Raw genomic sequence first — 22,251 nt, 5'->3', positions numbered from 1 at the left:
GTGCAACTGCAGTGCAAGAAATGGCTCAACTTTGCCCTCTCCTGTCTGTGTTTAACACCCCTGCATGCTCCAATCATGTGCAGAACCTTACTTACAGCTTGCCTTGTTTCTGGGGGGGAACTTGCAAGGTGCTGCACATTATTAGTAAACATTGGAACGTTTGTTGATGGGTAGACATTTTTATTTGATTTTGTTTGTAGATGTGCATAAGGGACATTCACTTTTCAAATAGGGCTACTTTAGTTCCTGTAAGCTTCAGAAGTTTCTATTTGTGCTTGTCAATCACAACTATGACTCTCCGAGCGTGTCAGAGTACGACACGTGCTTTGTTAGCTAGAAATCTGAGCTGGCGAGCTGCTACTGCCCTAGTCCGGTTACTTGGAAAAAAGTATTCTGAGAAAAATAGCCCTTACAGCACTACAGCCGGAAAGGAATCAGAGAAAGGTAGTACGTCGAAGAACACAGTTGTCATATGCAATGGCATATCTCTGGCAGCCGAGGGCAGCAAATACTTGCTTTCAGACCAGACCATGGACATGCGGCTGAGTAGAATGTGGAGCCTAGTATATTCATAAAATATTTGAGACATATATTTCTCAAAACATGCGCCATTATGTATCACTTTGTTACAAAACATGCATTTAGGATATGTGGATATAATTTGTGTGGAGTTCTGCACACTCAATTTACTGTCCTTGACTTCCAAGGACTTCCAATTGGAATATGAAATTGTAGTCAATATTGAATAACGCTAAGTCACACTATTTCATATACTATATTATATGGAATTGTGTTTTGGCTCTCACACTGTTTACTTTGTATGATTGTAGGATGGGTGGGGTGATGTTGGATCTCTCATCTCTTTTGTTGAAGTTATGTTGGATGCAACTACCTTGATTTCGGTCCCTTTTTCTTACCGTAAATATGTCAAGTCAACTGTAGCTCTCTGCCACAGAGCTTCATCCTCAGCCATGATCTATTCCAGTCCCAGCTTTGGGGACATTTCTTTCTAAGTGCTGCGGTCTCACTTCTCTTCTCTCCCATTGTTGTGCAGTCGCCGGGCGGACTGTGGTGAAGGAGAGGAGGGGGTCAGTGGTCACCGTGGCGATCAACCGGCCCGAGGTGCGGAACGCGGTGAACCAGGAGACGGCTGGACGGCTGCTGGACGAGCTCACGGCCTTCGACAGCGACCCCGCCCTGACCGTAGCAGTGCTGCATGGCAACGGTTAGACAGACACCTTGCACACTACAGACAGGAGCTCAGCAAAGCCTCTGATGGCAGGTCAGCAGTAGCCTGGTCCCAGATCTGTTTGTGCTTTTGCCTACTCCATTGTCAAGTCAAACGTGTTTTGCATGATAATTCCAGAAAGAGTTGGCAAGAGAGCAGAAACTGACTGGCATCTAGGCTAGGTCAGCAGGTTAATGTAGCAGTTGCTCATGGTCACATGATGAGGTAGCCCCGCCTGGGACTTCAAAATCTGTCAGCCCTTGGCCCAAGAGGGAATTTCTTCTTGGACCAATAGTTAAGATGTTGGTTTCTTCTGCAGTAGACCTCGATTCAGATCCCGCCCATGACATTAGCACATAGAGACAAGCAAAGAGGGTCTCTATGACAACACCAGAGACATGGCTGATGATGATATATTGCAGTAGTAGGCAACTAGATTCAGCCACAAGCCGATTTTTGTCGTAGCGGATGGTCGGGGCTGGAACATAATTATAATAATGTGTACACTGCAAGTTGACCACAACTAAGCACGAAAATAGGTTATTTTTTAAATACAATCATTTTATACATTGAGACACGATCACATACAGTACCTTCAGAACGTTTTCATGTCCCTTTACTTTTTCCACATTTTGTTGTTTTACAGCCTGAATTTGAAATGGATTAAATTGAGATTTTGTGACACTGGCCTAAACACAATACCCCATAACTTCAAAGTGGAATTATGTTTTTTTCCATTTTTATGCATATGAATTAAAAATGAAAAGCTGAAATGTCTTGAGTTAATAAATATTCAGTCCCTTTGTTATGGCAATCCCTAAATAAGTTAATGAGTAAATATTTGCTTAACAAGTCACTATGTTGCATGGACTCACTCTGTGTGCAATAATAGTGTTTAACATGATTTTTGAATGGCTACCTCATCTCTATACCCCACACATACCATTATCTGTAAGGTCCCTCAGTCGAGCAGTGGATTTCAAACACAGATTCAACCACAAAGACCAGGGAGGTTTTCCAATGCCTCACAAAGAACGGCACCTATTGGTAGATGGGTAAAAATACAAATAAAAAGCAGACATTGAATATCCCTTTGAGCATGGTGAAGTTATTAAATACACTTTGGATGGTGTATCAATACACCCAGTCACTACAAATATACAGGCATCCTTACTAACTCTGTTGCCGGAGAGGAAGGAAACCACTCAGGGATGTCACCATGAGGCCAATTAAAACAGTTACAGGGTTTAATTGATGTAATAGGAGAAAACTGAGGATGGATCAACAACATTGTAGTTACTCCACAATACTAACCTAAATGACAGAGTGAAAAGAAGGAAGCCTGTACAGAATACAAATATTCCAAAACATGCATCCGGTTTGCAATAAGGCACTAAAGTAAAACTGTTGTGTTGGATGGGGGCAAGTACAACACAACACATCACTGAGTACAACTTCATATTTTCAAGCATGGTGGTGACTGTCATCATGTTATGGGTATGCTTGTCATTGACAATCACTAGGGAGTTTTGTAGGATAAACATTTATGGAATAGAGCTAAGCACAGACAAAATCCTAGCGGAAAACCTGGTTAAGTATTTAGACAAATTCACCTTTTAGCAGAACAAAGACCTAAAAGACCAGGACAAATATACACTGGACTTGCTTACCAAGACGGCAAACAATGTTCCTGAGTGGCCTAGTTACAATTTTGATTTAAATCTGCTTGAAAATCTATAGCAAGACTGAAAAATGTCTGTCTAAAATAATGTGCAAATATTGTACAATCCAGGTGTGCAAAGCTCTTAGAGACTAATCCAGAAAGAATCACATCTGTAATCGCTGCTAAAGGTGATTCTAACATGTATTGACTCGGGTGTGAATAGTTATGTACATTGGATTTATGTATTTCATTTACAATACATTTGTAAACATTTTTAAAAACATGGTTTTTATTATGGGGTATTGTGTGTCATTTGTGTGAGAAAAAAAGAATCCATGTTGAATTCAGGCTGTAAACAAAATGTGGAATAAGTCACCGGGTATGCTTTCTGAAGGCACTTTTCTATTTTGATTTGTGGGAATACTTCAGAACAGATTTCCTAAATTTAACACATTTTAGCTGAATTTCTGGTGATTTTAGTGTTTTTTGACCCAAAATGAATATTCTTTTTTTAATTAAAAAAATCGCTCACAGGATGGTTTTGGCCTGTTGCGGACACCTGATGTATTTTCTTTCCACGGCTCACTAACAGTTACACGTACAAAACATGACATCCCACTCTCCCCCAGACATACAGAACAGTAGACAGCAAACTCATAGAGATGCAATTACACCCCTTTTATTGGATGGAAACGGTATATTTTGTATGTCTTTGACAACAGAATGCTAATAAGGACATTTACATTCAGGCTATTATGATATTTACAGTGCCTTCGGCAAACATTTCTAAAAACATGTTTTCACTTTGTTATTATGGGATATTGTGTGTAGATGGGTAAAAAAGAATCATCCATTTTGAATTCTGGCTGTAACACATCAAAATGTGGAATAAGTCAAGGGGTATGAATACTTTCTGAAGGCACTGTATATATCTTATTCCTACATAGCAAGGTGTTCATAATAACCCCTTAAGACGGCAGAATATAATTATGTGGGCGGGCTCCCAATAACACACTATAAACAGTCACCAATTATTTAGATATCCTTAATTACACATGTAGAACAATGCTGCCCAATCAGCTGGGGCGAGAGATCAAACTCACTTTGAATCATTTCGCCGGCTAACTGCAGGCGCTAGAAGCCATGAGTGGGAATCACATCCTCCACTCCTCCTCCTCATCCCCCGCTCACACTGCCTAATTAGCCCTGATTTAACAGCATCCAGGAGATGGGCTCACAGGGGTCCTGAGAGCCAGCCATGACGGCCGCCGCAGTGTCTGTATTAACAAATGTATGCTCACAGCTTCCAGGGCCCTGCTCTGTGTCAACCAGGGAGCGAGAATTATACACACTTAATACCTCTCCAAAAGATCATCTCACCCCATCCAAATGAACTCCCACAATGGAAATGATTTTTTCAACCAGGATCAATTCTCCTCTCTTAGAGTGTAGCGTCGGCAGAGAGGCTTTATGTTAATGCTTATACACCTCAAAGCTGTAACCCAGAAATGACGGCTGCTAAATGCTGGTCACTTCGGCGCTGAACTGAAAATAGTGTGTCGGTAATTGCCTTGTGTTATTTGGCTTAACTTTGACCAACGTAATGGACGAATCTGGCAGAGTGCACTTGGATTCCTGTGCTGGCCATCGTTGTTAATTGGAGTGTAAATCCAGTTTGTAGGTTGAAATGTGGTACTGCCCTGGTAAATACTAATATTTTTACTTGTGGAGGTGACAGCTAGACATGTCCAGTCTGGAATATTAACAGTGCAGCCATAAGGAAGCTATTTGGTCCAAATTAGTCCAAAACATGATAATTTTCATCGCCATTTTGGGAGAATTGTTTCAGTACTTTTCACTAAATTATGAGTAATTACCTCTGTTATAAATTTTTTGAATCTGTTGGCACATATTTTGAGTTTTTTGGAATCGTATTTCTCTGTTTTTATAGTAAGGGGGATGGGGGAATCTGAAGGTTTGCTAACTGCTGAAATAGCTGCAAAGGTCACTGTTGTAGCACCTTTCAATGAGGCCATTTTATCCCCATTGTAGAGAACATACGATAAAGTGTTGTCGCGTGAGGCCAAATCCAAACTTGAGATATGGGTATGTTACTTCAACTTTTCCATTAATATCAATAATAAAATACTTTTTAAGTGCTTTTCCCCAAAGAGTTGTGTGCACTGCACAATTTGCATATTGGTTGTAGTTTGTTTCTCTGATTCTAAACTCACCATGAAGTCACAATATGCTCTCATCAGTTTTAAAAACAGAAAATGATATCATAATATCTCCTGATATAGTCCTTTTACAATATGTCTTCGTACAGATTCAATCAAATCCAGAAAGCACCGGCATATAATTACACAGACACAGCCTTTTAAAGAACACTCCTCCTCAGATCCACTGCTGCTGTAATCAAGCCAGTCTCAGTGGAGGGGTGTTGTAGCACATTTCTCATCCTCAGTCTCATTACAGTTAGAAACAGAGCGGTCACACCGTTTTACAGCCCTCCGCCTCAGCGCCTGTGACTTAGTGTTTGTAGGCCTCCTGGGTAATGTTGTAATTACCACATGAATCCAATGGAAGGGGCTTTGGTCAGGGTGCGATATTCTACCATTAATGAGAGCATTGTGCAGTAAAGAGAGACTGAGCCCACGCCAAGAGCAGAAAACCATGTGTGCCAGCCAGCCATATTTCCTCATTCATTTCTAAATTGCAGCCCTGCCTCTCTTCTTCAAGTTGTTGTGTTTTTTTTCATCCTCGTCATTTTCCCTTCCTCTTCAGTTGCCAGCTGCCATACTTTGTAATTTTGTGGTCTCTTCCAGGAGGGAATTTCTGTGCTGGTTACGATCTGAAAGAGCTGGCCCATCACACTGCCTCCCTCAAATTGGAGCAAGATGTCACCAAAGGTCCTGCTCCTATGGTGCGCGCATCTGCAAAAACCTTCCTTGACTTTGCATCACCCTCACACGCGATCAGTGTGCACAGAACCGTTGATGACTGATAACACACAACCTAACTTTCAATGTATCTGTTTGTCATTATTGACCCCTCTGTATGTATATGTAAATAGTTCAGTTGTGGTATGTCTTTCATACAGTGCCTTCAGAAAGTATTCTTACCCCTTGACTTATTCCACATTTTGTTGTGTTCCAGCCTGAATTCAAATTTGATTAAATTTCTCCCATTCTTCCTTCCAGATTTTCTCAAGCTCTGTTAAGTTAGATGGGGAGCAGCGGTGAACAGCAATCTTCAAGTCTTTCAACAGATTTTCAATGGTATTCAAGTCTGGGCCACGCAATGACTTTCACATTCTTGTTCTGAAGCCATTCAAATTTTGCTTTGGCTGTATGTTTGGGATCATTGTCATGTTGGAACGTAAATCTTTGCCCCTCAGTCTGTTGTTTGCACAATGAAGCAGTTTCTCATCAAGGATTTGCCTGTATTTGGCTCCATTCATTGTTCCCTCTATCCTTACCAGTCTCCCAGTTCCTGCCGCTGAAAAGCATCCCCATTGCATGATGCTGCCACCACCATGCTTCGCAGGGATGGTGTTAGACAAGTTATGAGCTGTACCTGGTTTTCTATAGACATAGCGCTTTGCAACATTTTTGTCTCATCAGACTACATCATCTTTTGCCTTATGCTCTCAGAGTCTTTCACGTGCGTTTTTACCAACTCCAAGCGTGCTGTCATGTGCCTCTTTCTCAGGAGTGGTTTCCACCTGGCCACTCTCCCATAAAGCCCAGATTAGTGAAGTGCTGTAGAGATGGTTGTCCTTCTGGCAAGTTCTTCCATCTCAGCCAAGGAACTCTATAGCTCAGAGTGGGCATTGGGTTCTTGGTCACCTCTCCCTGACCAATGTCCTTCTTGCCCAGTTTCTCAGTTTGGTCGAACGACCAGCTCTAGGCAGAGACTGGGTAGTTCCATATTTTTTCAATTTCGCAATGATGGTGACAACTCGGCTCTTGGGAACTTTCAACACTCTAGAAAATGTTTTATACCCTTCCCCAGATATGTCTCATCACAATTCTATCTTGGAGATCTACAGACAGGTCCTTGGACTTCATGATATAGTTTATGCTCTGACATGCACTGTCAACTATGGGACCTTATATATACAGGTGTGTTTATTTCTAAATTGTGTCCAAGCAATTGAATTGGCCACAGGTGGACTCCATTTTGAATTTGGGCTGTAACACAACAAAATGTGGAATAAGTCAAGGGGTATGAATACTTTCTAAAGGCACTGTATATAATCTGTTATCTCTATTGCCAGTCTTTCAAGCTTGTGTATTCTTGTATTCTTGTAAAGACCGAGGTCCTTCCTTGTTGTGGGAGTATGTTTGTGCAGGAAGTCTAGTTGCAGCCTTGTTTAGGGAGTGTATTCTTTTCATGCCTCGCTCAGGGTGTGTGTGTCATGTTGTGTGCTTCCCAGGGTCCCTCCCGACTGGTGTTGTCCAAGCCGTTGATAGCAGCGGTCAGTGGCTACGCAGTGGCTGGAGGGCTGGAGCTGGCTCTGTTGGCTGACCTGAGAGTGGTGGAGGAGAGCGCTGTCATGGGGGTGTTCTGTCGCAGATTTGGTATGTGTATCCCACCTACGAGATGACCCCTAACCACCTCCCTGAGCCTGGTCCACCCCCCCACTAGTGTGTGTGTATGCCATGTAATTGTGTGAGGTTGCAGCCCTTAGCCCACCAGTGGAAGTCAAAATTGTTACAAAGTGCCTGATTCATTTTCCTTTCAACAGCAACATAGAATTTCAAGCCATTATCACTTTAGCTTTCTCCTGTTTGGGTTTCAGTAACTGCGATAGCAGCAATGACCATGGCCTTTGAAAGCATTGCATGTACAGACACCAGTACTGTACATGCTGCACTCTCTGATAACCAGAAGGAGAGGAAATGAATGTAGCGTGTAGTAGCATCTCCCATCTCGATACCAGTCTGCCTCCGGGGTTAAAAATATGACCTCTGTGTTTATAAATAGGACCGGCCGTACTATAATTTACTGGCAGCGGGTAGATCCTGGGTCTCTTTCTCTAAATGGGGCTTATCATTTTGGCTCTGTAATTAAACAGCATCCTGGCAGTGCCCTTGCCTGACTTGCGACCAGAGCTAGGGCCAGAGCCAGTGCCACCGTTCAGACTGTCTTGTGGCAGGGGCATGGCCACCATGTCTCGTCTTCTTCACATCACATCATATATCATACTGACGCCGCTAAGTGCATGACATTAGGGGTAAATCGCAATAGTCTATTGGCTTCCTCAATCCTCAAATTGTCTCCTTTCCTTGATACGTACCGAATCGAGCTGGTGAAAGGGGAATGATTAATCGCTCACTTTAGATCTCCTTAAGCAGCCCAGAGTGGAGCATGTGTGCTCTGTGAGGTTTTGACACTGTTGGCGGCAGAGGCACATTTCCTCTCAGCTGCTTATGTTCAGCCACCACACCATCTCGGCTATGCCTCATTCCACAAACCCCTGGGTTGTTTGTCAACACTTTCCCCAGTCGTTTCCCCAGCTTAGTTTGGCCACTGTGGCTCGTTCTATAATTGGATGTGAGTTTAGCAGTGTAATTGTTATTTTGACCATACCCAGTTATCAGCTGTGGACGTTGTGTTCCTCCACTCTGTAGTTAGCCTGGAGTGTATAGCAGTAAGGCTCTACTCATCAAAAGTAACTCTACTCCTCTGTAGTCTATCTCTCTGGTAGGTTTGTTGCATCTCTTTAGTTTAATGGGAGAATTCTGTTAGCGTTTTTGGTGGAGAAACACTTGGACATCAGCCCAAGGGATCCCCTGTGGTTTGAATGAATAACCCAAATCTATGTCATGTGGCCCAATGGAAGACACAAGTGAGTGACAGCTTCCTGTCACATGATTCATTGGAGCCCCGTCTCGTGTGGAAAAACGAGGAAGGCCAAAACGAGGGATCATAGGATAGCCCACATGTTTAGAGCACAGCCCGGTCCAAAGCTGACATCATGTTGGCCAATTCAAACAACTATCCGATGACTTGTTATTGATGACATGGGGATACCATTCAAAAGCTCTGCTACGTGAAGCTGCATGGCTGAATACTCCCCCTCTAAGCAGTGCATGGGCACAGGAGTGGACAGTTAGTCTAACCTCTACAGGGAGTCCTTAGCAGAACCTGAATTTCGAACCTCCTGGCTGTCCTTGGCCCAATGCAGGATAACCTCTGGACCTTGGCTCCGGGACGTTCCGGCTGCGCTAAAAGATCCAATTAGTGAGATGGATGGGGTGGTGGGGTGAGATACAGCTGCCAGAGACTGTGTGTGATACTGGACTGGACCTGACCCCAAGCCTGCAGAGAGACCACACCCTAATCTTAAGACTAGAGGATCTGGCTAGTGGCTAGAAAGGCACCTGCAGCACTGTGCGTCTCTGTGGTTTACTGGATGTGAGTTAAACTCTAGTTCTCAGAATGTCCTGTGCGTTCTTCAGAGCCCATGGGGAGGCCTTCATCAAACAATGAACTCGCAGACACCAAAAAACGTCCAAATATTTCTTTGATGTGCTGAACAAAAAGGGAATCCTGTGACAGTGTATTAAGCCCAAAATATTTCTCCAAGATGGAGTGTCGGAGTGTTTCAAAGTGAACCTCCGTTAAAGGTTCACGTTCTCATCTCTGTATCCGTTCCGTACGGATTTGGCTGGAAATCTTTAATCCGCATCGAACTTAATCACATTAACCCTCATGAGAGTCCATTGTGGACAGCTTTGCTTTGAAGTGGTGCAGATGCCTGTATCTCCAGCACAGCTCAGTTCAAACTAAAAAACATCAGTCGTCTGCCCAAACTGTTTCACAGAGTTCAACACTTCACTGTTGTACTGGCAGTCTTACTGTACCTATAGATGTGGTGTTTGAACCAAGAGGAAGCAAATGAATGAGAGTGAGGCTAGGGCTGTTGCGGTGACTGTATTACCGCCACACCGGCAGTCATGAGTCATGACCGCAGGAAAATTCCATGTGACCGTCACATTAATCTCCTCTTACCCAACTTGCTAACAACCTTCAGGTCTTAATGGTCTGGTACTCAGGGCTCTATTGTCCCTCTAATCACTCTGACATCAATGCATTTGAAAATCAAATCAAAACTCTTATCATCAAAACAGTATTGTGCTTTTTAAACTCACCTCACTGATGGTAAATTTGAAGAAAGAAGTTCAACAGCAGGTTGAAACTGAGTGTAAAACATGGTTGTTGTGGATGTTGTTTCAATAAGGCAACAAAATGGACAGCGCTTTTTAAGGTGATGATTCATTCAAAACACCAATACCCACATTAGAGCTTCGGAGTAGGCTCATGAGCCCCCCCCCCCCAAAAAAACGGAATTAAAAAGTCAGAAAAACTAAAGTGATTTAAGATGTTTTTGCTACATAATTGGTCTAGCCTATACTTCAAAATTAAACAAATTTGATTTATTGCCTTTGAGTGTGGACTGTATTATTATTCATACAGGATGGACTGGTTACCTTATGCTATGCTCCAAGATGTATATCCATGAGTCTGGGAGAGAATGTATAGCCCTAGGCAATGCTGTTGGTTCATTGATTGTGCAGGGCGGCTTACAGAGTTGGCCTACAATTATAGTGCATTTGTTTTTGAATTGCCTAGGAATAGGCCTTTTTTTCTTCAGAATTAATTGGCTGACACATTACCTTTAGCTATACAGAATCTCACCCCTGTGCGTTTCCATCTCTTACTCTCTCTATTCCTTTCTAGAGCGCGCAGGGGGGCTGTCAACAGTTTAGTAAAATATGTTTTGTTGCGAAATCATGTTACTATTGATGTTCCAAATCAAGCACTGGGTAGCTGCAGGGTTTGGGCGTAATATTACCTGTCGCGCAGCTAGAGCATGCTTCTCAAACATGGAGTGAAAGTGTTCTTATATGTATATATCAGCTGCTCAAATTAAGCACATGCTCCACTATAAAACCTAAGTAGCCTACCCGGCATCATTGAAAAACGGTCCGGCGGGAAAGCGAGCGGCCTCCATTCGCTATTCGAGTGTACCATACGGATGACATGTCTTTTTTCCCTTGTTCCTGCCCATTTGATAATGGGCCATTCTAAATCTAAACAAATGTTACTAGTAAAGACAAGATTCAATTGAGAATAGTCTGATGGGTGAAAATATGATCACTTGACGAGAGAACAGCTGTGCAGCCTGAGGCAAGGAACAAGCTTATTTTTTTTGCTACTTTCTCAAATCATCAATAGATAATGTTTTGATTTCAAAGACATTCTAAGGTTTGTATCATTCACATCTAAAGTTGCCAAATAACTATACATATATTTCAAATGATCACGTTTTACACTCAACATAGCCACTTCAAATATCAGCTAAGTTAAATTATATTCGTTTTACTATAAAATCATATACGTAAGGGATAATCATCGAGGGGCTATGCGTTCAATGTAAAATAATGAACGACTCGGAAGGTGTGTTCCACGATGTGCAAGCGGAGTTGAACTGACCTTCCACTGTTTTCCAGAGAACGCATTGAGCCCCGAGTTGATTATCCCTTTTATACCATGGCTATAATTTAACACATTTGCAGCTAGAAATGTGTTCAACATCCACTGAAGTAGCTAGCAAGTTTACTAGATAGCTACAGTAGTTGCCGTGGTAATCAAACAAACAGACTTGCTCGTTTAGCTAACCAAACCATCAGTCCTAGCTTGCCATTATGAAAATCGAATTCAACAATGCCAATAATGTTTTCAATTCTACTTTTTCTTTCAAAAGCAGCTCAAACATAGAACATGTAAGAATGAACTATAGCCATTGAATTATACCGTGCAGATATACATAATGCCCTTCAAGCCAATCAGAAACAAGTATTCAACAATGCCATAATATAATATAATGGCACAGGACTTATAAGCAGTCTTTTGCAATAACCAGCTGACAAAATGTCATGACAGCCACAGCCCTAAGTGAGGCCATTGTTGCAACCAGCATGCATAGACATGATTATTGGAATGTGAATGGTTAACCATCATCTCCCCAGCATAGCAGCGTTTTAGAAAAAAAACATTGGATAAAAAAGTGGTAAAAGGCATATCCTCCTGCACTACCCCTGCAATGCAGAGGATAAGGCTGACAGTCAGGAAGAGAACCACCTATATCTATTATTGGACAATGGGCTCTGCTGACACACGCAAAAAAAAATGTTAAAACTGGTATGACTCTAGATGGATTTATCTGCTTTGAATAGATGAGGAATTAAAGGAAGTTCTGGTATATCCACAAAATGGCCTTTCTCATTCTCAGATCCCCCCCCCCCCCCCGCCAGACAATTTCAAGGGGACGTTGCCCAACACACTGGATTCCATTCATAGGGAACAAAGGATAGGCTGGTGTGTTAATGCAAACAGGACTAGTTTGAGACAGACAGGGAGAGTATCAGCAGGCTTTGAGGCGGCTGCTGGATAAGAGAGGACCCTTCCGAGGGCTGATAGCACGGTGCCAACAGCACTAAAGATTATCTGGCCCAACCTGGCTCCTCTCTCTCCAATCTGGCCTGTTAGTTCTGGACACGGACTGAAGAGGCTCTCTGCGCCACAATCTAATCTAGCCTCCGGCCCTGAGAGAAACTAGGGGGTTGTGGTGTGTGTGTGTGTGTGTGTGTGTGTTTGCGAGGGGGAGAGGGACTCATCAGTATGTGGGGTGGAATTGCTCAAACTGGCCATCCTGTTTGAGAAAATGTAACAAATGGACTTAAAGTCTGTAATGCGATGTTATTGTTGCGATGCCTTTGTAAAAAAAAAATAATGTTTTTTAAATAATGGAATTGAAGTCAGATTTCTTCACCTTGGGCTATTGGCAGCACACTCTTTCATAGGAATTTTCAACGGAATCGACCTGACCGGTAGAGACAGGGAAATATGTATTTGCTGACAAAGAGCTCCCTCCCTAAGAACCTGTCTTGTGTCAGGTTGCCATATGTGCTGAGTTTTTGACCCGAGGCCTCTCGATTGGTTGCAGATGTATTAACACTGGTATTCAATGTATTCAAATGTGATTTATTTGAAGGACTCCGAGAATGTAGCGAGGAGTATGAATGAATAGAATTAGTGTTTCCACAACTCTCCCCTGGGGAACTCCCACCGAAAACCCAGAAAGATGAGTTCAGGTTATGAAAATATGTTGGACTCATATGCTCTTAATAATGGGTGGTCAAGCAGAATCTCTGACTGACAGGACTTGAGGACACAAGCTCCCTGTGCTTCGGAGGCCAGTAAAACTCTACCTCCATCTGCCTCACGGCCACAAGGGCTTCCGCAAATATCCGACTATCAGAATTCTCTGGCTGCTGGATATGCTGGTGGACATGGTCACTTTAATTTAGCTACTCTGGATCATTAATTGGACTCGTACTGTCATATCTTGATTTCTTGTTTTGATTTTTGATTATTTGTTTATTAGTATTGTATTTGCAAGACATTCTACTGCACTGTTGGAGCTTGTAACGTCAGCATTTTACTGCACCTGATATAACACCTACAAATATGTGTACGCTACCAATAAACTTAGATTTCATTTGTATATGAAATATGATATTTTAGGAGCCACTCAGTGTTGGTGGAAAAACATTCATTTTTAAGTCATACATTGGTGCAACCAGGAGTGTGTGTAGTGGAGGGTAAAAGCATGACAACACTGTTAATGCAGCTTTTTAATTTTGCACAAGCGTTTACCCACCTTTTGCGGAAAATGCATTAAAAGTATAAGGAGCATTGCTTTACTCACCACGAACGGCGGTCAGCGTTTACTCCCATATATATTTTTAACACTATATCACTGGGTGGAACGCATGAGTGATAAACTCCCTCACAGTCTACCTACCCACTTATGTATGTGTATGTCTGTGTGCAACAGTAAGACTAGAATAGTCAACCACTCTGTAAAGTCCTGCAGCCCTCCTTAGAATGTCACTCATGGATGATTCCCTTGTCTCCTTAGGCGTCCCCTTGATTGATGGGGGTACAGTCCGGCTCCCCCATCTCATTGGTCTCTCCCGGGCTATGGACTTGATTCTGACTGGAAGACCCATTGGGGCACAGGAGGCCTTAGCCTTCGGATTGGCTAACAGAGTGGTACCGGATGGCCAAGGTAAGAAATATGCCCTCTCTTGAGGTTTTGTTGGTAATATTCCTCTCCTCACTCTGAACAAGTATTTTTTTAACTGCATTTTGAAGTTTTGTTACAGTGGGGCAAAAAAGTATTTAGTCAGTCACCAATTGTGCAAGTTCTCCCACTTAGAAAGATGAGAGAGGCCTGTAATTGTCATCATAGGTACACTTCAACTATGACAGACAAAATGAGAAAAAAAAAACCCTTTGTTGGCAATGACAGAGGTCAAACGTTTTCTGTAAGTCTTCACAAGGTTTTCACACACTGTTGCTGGTATTTTGGTCCATTCCTCCATGCAGATCTCCTCTAGAGCAGTGATGTTTTGGGGCTGTTGCTGGGCAACACGGACTTTCAACTTCCTCCAAAGATTTTCTATGGGGTTGAGATCTGGAGACTGGCTAGGCCACTCCAGGACCTTGAAATGCTTCTTACGAAGCCACTCCTTCGTTGCCCGGGCGGTGTGTTTGGGATCATTGTCATGCTGAAAGACCCAGCCACGTTTCATCTTCAATGCCCTTGCTGATGGAAGGAGGTTTTCACTCAAAATCTCACGATACATGGCCCCATTCATTCTTTCCTTTACACGGATCAGTAGTCCTGGTCCCTTTGAGAAAAACAGCCCCAAAGCATGTTTCCACCCCCATGCTTCACAGTAGGTATGGTGTTCTTTGGATGCAACTCAGCATTCTTTGTCCTCCAAACACGACGAGTTGAGTTTTTACCAAAAAGTTCTATTTTGGTTTCATCTGACCATATGACATTCTCCCAATCTTCTTCTGGATCATCCAAATGCTCTCTAGCAAACTTCAGATGGGCCTGGACATGTACTGGCTTAAGCAGGGGGACACGTCTGGCACTGCAGGATTTGAGTCGCTGGCGGGGTAGTGTGTTACTGATGGTAGGCTTTGTTACTTTGGTCCCAGCTCTCTGCAGGTCATTCACTAGGTCCCCCCCATGTGGTTCTGGGATTTTTGCTCACCGTTCTTGTGATCAAATTGACCACACGGGGTGAGATCTTGAGTGGAGCCCCAGATCGAGGGAGATTATCAGTGGTCTTGTATGTCTTCCATTTCCTAATAATTGCTCCCACAGTTGATTTCTTCAAACCAAGCTGCTTACCTATTGCAGATTCAGTCTTCCCAGCATGGTGCAGGTCTACAATTTTGTTTCTGGTGTCCTTTGACAGCTCTTTGGTCTTGGCCAGTGGAGTTTGGAGTGTGACTGTTTGAGGTTGTGGACAGGTGTCTTTTATACTGATAACAAGTTCAAACAGGTGCCATTAATATAGGTAACGACAGGACAAAGAAGAAGTTACAGGTCTGTGAGAGCCAGAAATCTTGCTTGTTTGTAGGTGACCAAATACTTATTTTGCACCATAATTTGCAAATAAATTCATAAAAAATCCTACAATGTGATTTTCTGGATTTTTTTTCTCATTTTGTCTGTCATAGTTGAAGTGTACCTATGATGAAAATTACAGGCCTCTCTCATCATTTTAAGTGGGAGAACTTGCACAATTGGTGGCTGACTAAATACTTTTTTGCCCCACTGTATCTATTCCAATGTAATGGCTGTGGTAGATTAGACAGATTTATGTAAGCTATTTTACTCAAGAGTTATCAAATTTGTATGCCATTTCATTGGTTGGAATAAACCTTACGAATAACTTCATCAAATTTATGAGCAATGATAGTTGAATTGGACTATGTATAATTTCCAAAATGGCATTTTTTCTATGAATGTGTGAACTCCAACTCCTTCATCCCTATGAAAAGCCTTTTCATGTGCTCTCCTGGTTAAAATTCCTCAAAAAACATTAGAAGATTAAGTTAAGTCTTTTCGGAAGTCATTCCCACAGCCAAGTCCGACTAATTGGACTCTGAGGCTGATCACTTTGGTTAGAGATAGCTCAAAGAGAGAGGGGGCACTTGGGCATCACTCACATCAGCCCTTTGCTTCCATAGGAGATTTGGATGTCATCCAGTGCTTTCATGTGGGCCAGGGAACAAAGTGGCTTGGCTCAAGCACAGAGAGGCAGGAAGTGCAGGAGGAAGGGAGGATGCACCAGCAGTAGCTGTAACTGAATAGCTGCCAAGTTTCCTATGCTAATGTAATTATTGAAACTAACTACAGAGGGTATATATCCTGTGTGTTTGTGTATAACACTCGCTTGGTGGTGTGTATGAGTACGCTTGGTGGTGTGAATGTTTAGAATGGTGCCAGAGGGGATGGCTGACATTTTACATGCTCCTAACCAACTTATTTTAACTTATTTTGTACATAATGTTGCTGCTACCGTCTCTTATGACCGAAAATAACTTCTGGACATCAGAACAGCAATTACTCACCTCGAACTGGAGCTTTTTCCTTTAACGAGTCCGGCGCAAAGGATATACTGCTTTCTCGGGAACAGGGCCAAATCCCCATCATTTGAGTGATAAAAGACGGAGAAAAGGGTGCGGAGGTCGGGCTGCCTTCTGAGAATTCGTAGGTGAGTGGGTAAACCTCCACTGCCATCCATTCTATTGGGCAATGTGCAATCATTGGAAAATAAAATCGATGACCTACAATTAAGATTATCCTACCAACGGGACATTAAAAACTGTAAATTGTTTCACTGAGTCGTGGCTGAACGACGCGGATAATATAGAGCTGGTGGGATTTTTCAATGCACTGGCAGGACAGAGAATCTACGTCTGGTAAGACGAGCAGTGGGGGTGTGTCTATTTGTCAATAACAGCTGGTGTCTAATATTAAAGAAGTCTCAAGATATTGCTCGCCTTAGGTAGAGTACCTTATGATGAGCTGTAGACCACACTATCTACCTAGAGAGTTCTCATCTATATTATTTGTAGCCGTCTATTTACCACCACAAACTGATGCGGGTACTAAGACTGCACACTCCACACCAACTGTATAAGGCCACAAGCAAACAAGAAAACGCTCTCCCAGAAGCGGCGCTCCTAGTGACCGGGGACTTTAACGCAGGCAAACTTAATTAAATCCGTTTTACCTCATTTCTACCAGCATGTCACATGTGCAACCAGAGGGAAAAAAACTCTAGACCACCTATACTCCACACAGTTTGGAACTAGGTAGTGAGTGTTGCAATCGAGGACAGACAAAAAGCTTTTTAAAGCTTCAGCTCTCCCGTTCTGTGAGCTCGTGTGGCCTACCACTTCGCGGCTGAGCCATTGTTGCACCAAGATGTTTCCACTTCACAATAACAGCACTCCCAGTTGACCAGGACAGCTCTAGCGGGGCAGAAATTTGATTTGGAAAGGTGGCATCCTATGACGGTGGCACGTTAAGTCACTGAGCTCTTCAGCAAGGCCATTCTACTGCCAATGTTTGTCTATGGAGATTGCTCTCCTAGTGGCCGGTGACTAATGCAGGCAAACTGAAATCCATTTCTCCTAATTTCTACCAGCATGTCACATGTGCAACCAGAGGAAAAAAGAACTCTAGACCACCTTTACTCCACACACAGAGATGCATACAAAGCTCTCCCCCGCCCTCCATTTGGCAAATCTGACTATAATTCTGTCCTCCTGACTCCTGCTTACAAACAAAAACTAAAGCAGGAAGTACCAGTGACTCGCTCAATACGGAAGAGGTCAGATGACGCGGATGCTACGCTACAGGACTGTTTTGCTAGCACAGACTGGAATATGTTCTGGAAATCATCCAATGGCATTGAGGAGTATACCACCTCATTGGCTTCATCAATAGATGCATCAACAACGCCGTCCCCACGGTGACTACGTACATATCCTAACCAGATGCCATGGATTACAGGCAACATCTGCACTGAGCTAAAGGCTAGAGCTGCCACTTTCAAGGAGGGGGACACTAATCCGGACGCTTATAAGAAATCCCGCTATGCCCTCAGACGAACCATCAAACAAGCAAAGCTTCAATACAGGATTAAGATTGAATCCTACTACACCGGCTCTGACTCTCCTCGGATGTGGCAGGGATTGAAAACTATTACGGACTACAAAGGGAAACCCAGACGCGCCCAGTGACGCGAGCCTACCAAACGAGCTAAATGCCTTTCATGCTCACTTCGAAGCACGTAACACTTAAGGCTCACATAAACAACATCCTCCCTTATACCCTAGACCCACTCCAATTTGCATACCGCCCCAACAGATCCACAGATGATGCGATCTCAATCGCACTCCACACTGCCCTTTCCCACCTCGACAAAAGGAACACCTATGTGAGAATGCTGTTCATTGACTACAGTTTAGCGTTCAACACCATAGTGCCCACAAAGCTCATCACTAACCTAAGGACCCTGGGACTAAACACCCCCCTCTGGAACTGGATCCTGGACTTCCTGACGGGCCACCCCCAGGTGGTAAGGGTAGGCAACAACACGTCTGCCACACTGATCGTAAACACTGGGCCCCCTCAGGGGTGTGTACTTAGTCCCCTCCTGTACTCCCTGTTCACCCACGACTGCGTGGTCAAACACGACTCCAACACCATCATTAAGTTTGCTGACGACACAACAGTGTTACCACCCACAACGATGAGACAGCCTATAGGGAGGAGGTCAGAGACATGGCAGTGTGGTGCCAGGACAACAACCTCTCCCTCAATGTGAGCAAGACAAAGGAGCTGATTGTAGACTACTGGAAAAGGCGGGCTGAACAGGCCCCCATTAACATCGATGGGGCTGTAGTGGAGCGGGTCGAGAGTTTCAAGTTCCTTGTTGTCCACATCACCAACGAACTATCATGGTCCAAACACACCAAGACAGTCGTGAAGAGGGCACGACAACACCTTTCCCCCACAGGAGACTGAAAAGATTTGGCATGGGTCCCCAGATCCTTAAAATGTTATACAGCTGCACCATCGAGAGCATCCTGCCTGACTTGTTGCATTACTGCCTGCTATGGAAAATGCTTGGCATCTGACAGTAAGGCGCGACAGGGGCTAATGCGGACGGCCCAGTACATCACTGGGGCCAATCCTCCCGTCATCCAGGACCTATATACCAGGCGGTGTCAGAGTAAAGCCTCCAAAAATTTCAGAGACTCCAGTCACCCAAGTCATAGACTGTTTTCTCTGCTACCGCACGGCTAGCGGTACCAGAGCACCAAGTCTAGGACTAAAAGGGTCCTTAACAGCTTCTACCCCTTCTACCTGCTAGTCGAACATCTCATTCTTATGGGTTATAAGACTGCTGAACAATTAATCAAATGGCCACCGGACTATTTACATTGACCCCCCCCCCCCCCCCCCCCCCCATTTGTTTTGTACACTGCTGCTACTCGCTATTTGTTATTATTATTAACCTGTAACCCTGCACATTGAATCAGTACCGGTACCCCCTGTATAAAGTGTTGGGGCGGCAGGGTAGCCTAGTGGTTAGAGCGTTGGACTAGTAACCGGAAGGTTGCAAGTTCAAATCCCTGAGCTGACAAGGTACAAATCTGTCGTTCTGCCCCTGAACATGCAGAAGCGCCACTCATCCAGACTGAGTCTGTCGCCGTTCCTAGGCCGTCATTGAAAATAAGAATTTGTTCTTAACTGACTTGCCTAGTTAAATAAAATAAAATAAATAAAGGTAATAAAGCCTCATTATTGTTATTTTATTGTTAATTGTTATTATTTTTTACTTCATTTTATTTGTGAAATATTCTCTTAACTCTTTCTTGAACTGCACTGTTGCTTTTATGTAAGCAGTTCACGGTAAGGTGTTGTATTCGGCGCATGTGACAAATAAAGTTTGATTTTGATTAGTGTACAGTTGGTGGTGTGTAATGAATGTACGCTTGGTGGTGTGTATGTGTGTACATGTATGTGCTTATTTGCCTCCGCATGAGTCTGTTTCTTTACGATGCTCACTTACATATCTTGTGTGTGTGTTTTTGCGTGTGTGTGTCTCAGCTCTGCAGGCAGCTCTGGAGCTAGCTGAGCAGATCAGCACCTTCCCCCAGCAGTGCATGCGTGCAGACCGCTCCTCTGCCCTCTACAGTGTCTATGATGCCCCCTCCTTCAGCTTGGCCTTGCAGTACGAAATGGACCATGGAGCGCCAATCATCCAGACTGAGTCTGTCGCCGGGGCAACCACGTTCAGCTCAGGGACAGGAAGAGGCGGGAAATTCTCCTCAAAGCGCTAGTAACACTTTATTTAGGTATGCTTATTTTTTTTATTTCACCTTTATTTAACCAGGTAGGCTAGTTGAGAACAAGTTCTCATTTGCAACTGCAACCTGTCCAAGATAAAGCATAGCAGTTTGACATATACAACAACACAGAGTTCGGTTGAAGAGCATGCATCTAGTTTTACTTGCATTTAAGAGCAGTTGGAGGCTACGGAAGGAGAGTTGTAAACATGACTACATAGTGTATGACTATGTACACTACATGACCAAACGTATGTGGACACCTGCTCGTCGAACATCTCATTCTAAAATTATGGGCATTAATATGGAGTTGGTCCCCCCTTTGCTGCTATAACAGCCTCCACTCTTTTGGGAATGCTTTCCATTACATGTTGGAACATTGCTGTGGGAACTTGCTTCCATTCAGCCACAAGCATTTGTGGGGTCGGCACTGATGTTGGGCAATTAGGCCTGGCTCGCAGTCGGCGGTCCAATTCATCCCAAAGGTGTTTGATGGAGTTGAGGTCAGGGCTCTGTGCAGGCCAGTCAAGTTCTTCCACACCGATCTCGACAAACCTTTCCTGTATGGACCATGCTTTGTGCACAGGGGGATTGTCATGCTGAAACAGGAAAGGGCTTATACCAAACTGTTGCCACAAAGTTAGAAGCAGAATCGTCTAGAATGTCATTGTATGCTGTCGCGTTAAGATTTCCCTTCAGTGGAACTAAGGGGTCTAGCCCTAACCATGAAAAACAGCCCCAGACCATTATTCCTCCTCCACCCAACTTTACAGTTGGCACTATGCATTGGGGCAGGTAGCATTCTCCTGGTATCTGCCAAACCCAGATTCGGCCATCGGACTGCCAAAAGGTGAAGCGTTCATTCATTGCATTGCGCATGGTGTTCTTAGGCTTGTGTGCGGCTGTTTGGCCATGGAAACCTGTTTCATTAAGCTCCAGACGAACAGTTATTGTGCTGACGTTGCTTCCAGAGGCAGTTTGGAACTCGGTAGTGAGTGTTGCAACCGAAGACAGACGATTTTTACACACTTCAGCACTCGGCAGTCCCGTTCTGTGAGCTTGTGTGGCCTACCACTTCGCGCCTGAGCCATTGTTGCTCCTAGATGTTTCCACCTCACAATAAAGGCACTGTCTTTCGGATGGGACGTTATGGTGTCCTGACTCTCTGTGGTCACTAAAGATCCCATGGCACTTATCGTAAGAGTAGGGGTGTTAACCTTGGTGTCCTGGCTAAATTCCCAATCTGGCCTTCATACCATCATGGCCACCTGATCACCCGAGTTTACAATTGGCTCATTCATCCCCCCTCCTCTCCCCTGTAACTATTCCCCAGGTCGTTGCTGTAAATGAGAATGTGTTCTCAGTCAACTTACCTGGTAAAAAAAAGGTTCAATAAAAATGAATTTAAAAAAACTTACAGTTGACCAAGGCTGCTCTAGCAGGGCAAAAATTTGACGAACTGACCTGTTGGAAAGGTGGCACCTTAGTTAAATAAAGGTAACATTTAAAAAATATATATATAATAATGACTGTGCCACGTTGAAAGTCACTGAGCTCTTCAGTAAGGCCATTCTACTGCCAATGTTTGTTTATGGAGATTGCATGGCTGTGTGCTTGATTTTATACACCTGTCAGCAACGGGTGTGGCTATAATAGCCGAATCCACTACTTTTGTATATATAATGTATATGTACGTAGTTTTTTCTTCATGATTTATAAATGATATCAGGTCCACTAAATGGTTTATAGATGGTAAACACGTATACATGGTTTACTAATGGTTAGAAAAAACTCATTCATAATGGATTATTAGCCGACTGTCCACCTTTTTCCCACCATTTTGCATCACACGGTGTCATACTGGTGTGTCAGATACAACCTCCGTGGGGCAAATGACAAAGTCATACAAACAATGACAGAACCTCACCAGCTGCTTATCTGTACAGTCTATTTCATAATGATCCCCCACATACCAAAGGTTCTTTAAAGTTAAATCACTACGCTCGACAATTGTGGTTGGTATACCACCCTCATATCTAGAGGAATT

The 22,251-nt window shown here is 43.5% G+C and overlaps 1 protein-coding gene across 1 annotated transcript; it reads left to right on the top strand.

Moving 5' to 3' along the window:
- The first annotated feature begins 131 nt into the window (after positions 1 to 131).
- On the top strand, positions 132 to 21,603 carry LOC139367048 (enoyl-CoA hydratase EchA19). The gene is made up of 6 exons (XM_071105008.1): positions 132 to 444; positions 1,055 to 1,225; positions 5,720 to 5,817; positions 7,333 to 7,477; positions 13,891 to 14,040; positions 19,966 to 21,603. The coding sequence occupies exons 1-6, from the start codon at positions 201 to 203 to the stop codon at positions 20,196 to 20,198; spliced, it is 1,041 nt and encodes a 346-aa protein (XP_070961109.1). The 5' UTR covers positions 132 to 200; the 3' UTR covers positions 20,199 to 21,603.
- The last annotated feature ends 648 nt before the right edge of the window (positions 21,604 to 22,251 follow it).

Source organism: Oncorhynchus clarkii, chromosome 15 (genome assembly GCF_045791955.1).
Source record: "Oncorhynchus clarkii lewisi isolate Uvic-CL-2024 chromosome 15, UVic_Ocla_1.0, whole genome shotgun sequence".
Lineage (NCBI taxonomy): Eukaryota > Metazoa > Chordata > Actinopteri > Salmoniformes > Salmonidae > Oncorhynchus > Oncorhynchus clarkii.
Note: the sequence above shows the minus strand (reverse complement) of the source record. Positions and strands in the feature narration are given on the sequence as shown.

What these genes read in the sequence shown, in the direction of transcription:
- LOC139367048 (XM_071105008.1), top strand. Translation starts at nt 201, where the DNA reads ATGTGCATAAGGGACATTCACTTTTCAAATAGGGCTACTTTAGTTCCT. An exon ending in CGGAAAGGAATCAGAGAAAG is followed by an intron (nt 445 to 1,054) that starts GTAGTACGTCGA and finishes ATTGTTGTGCAG; the next exon opens with TCGCCGGGCGGACTGTGGTG. An exon ending in AGTGGTACCGGATGGCCAAG is followed by an intron (nt 14,041 to 19,965) that starts GTAAGAAATATG and finishes TGTGTGTCTCAG; the next exon opens with CTCTGCAGGCAGCTCTGGAG.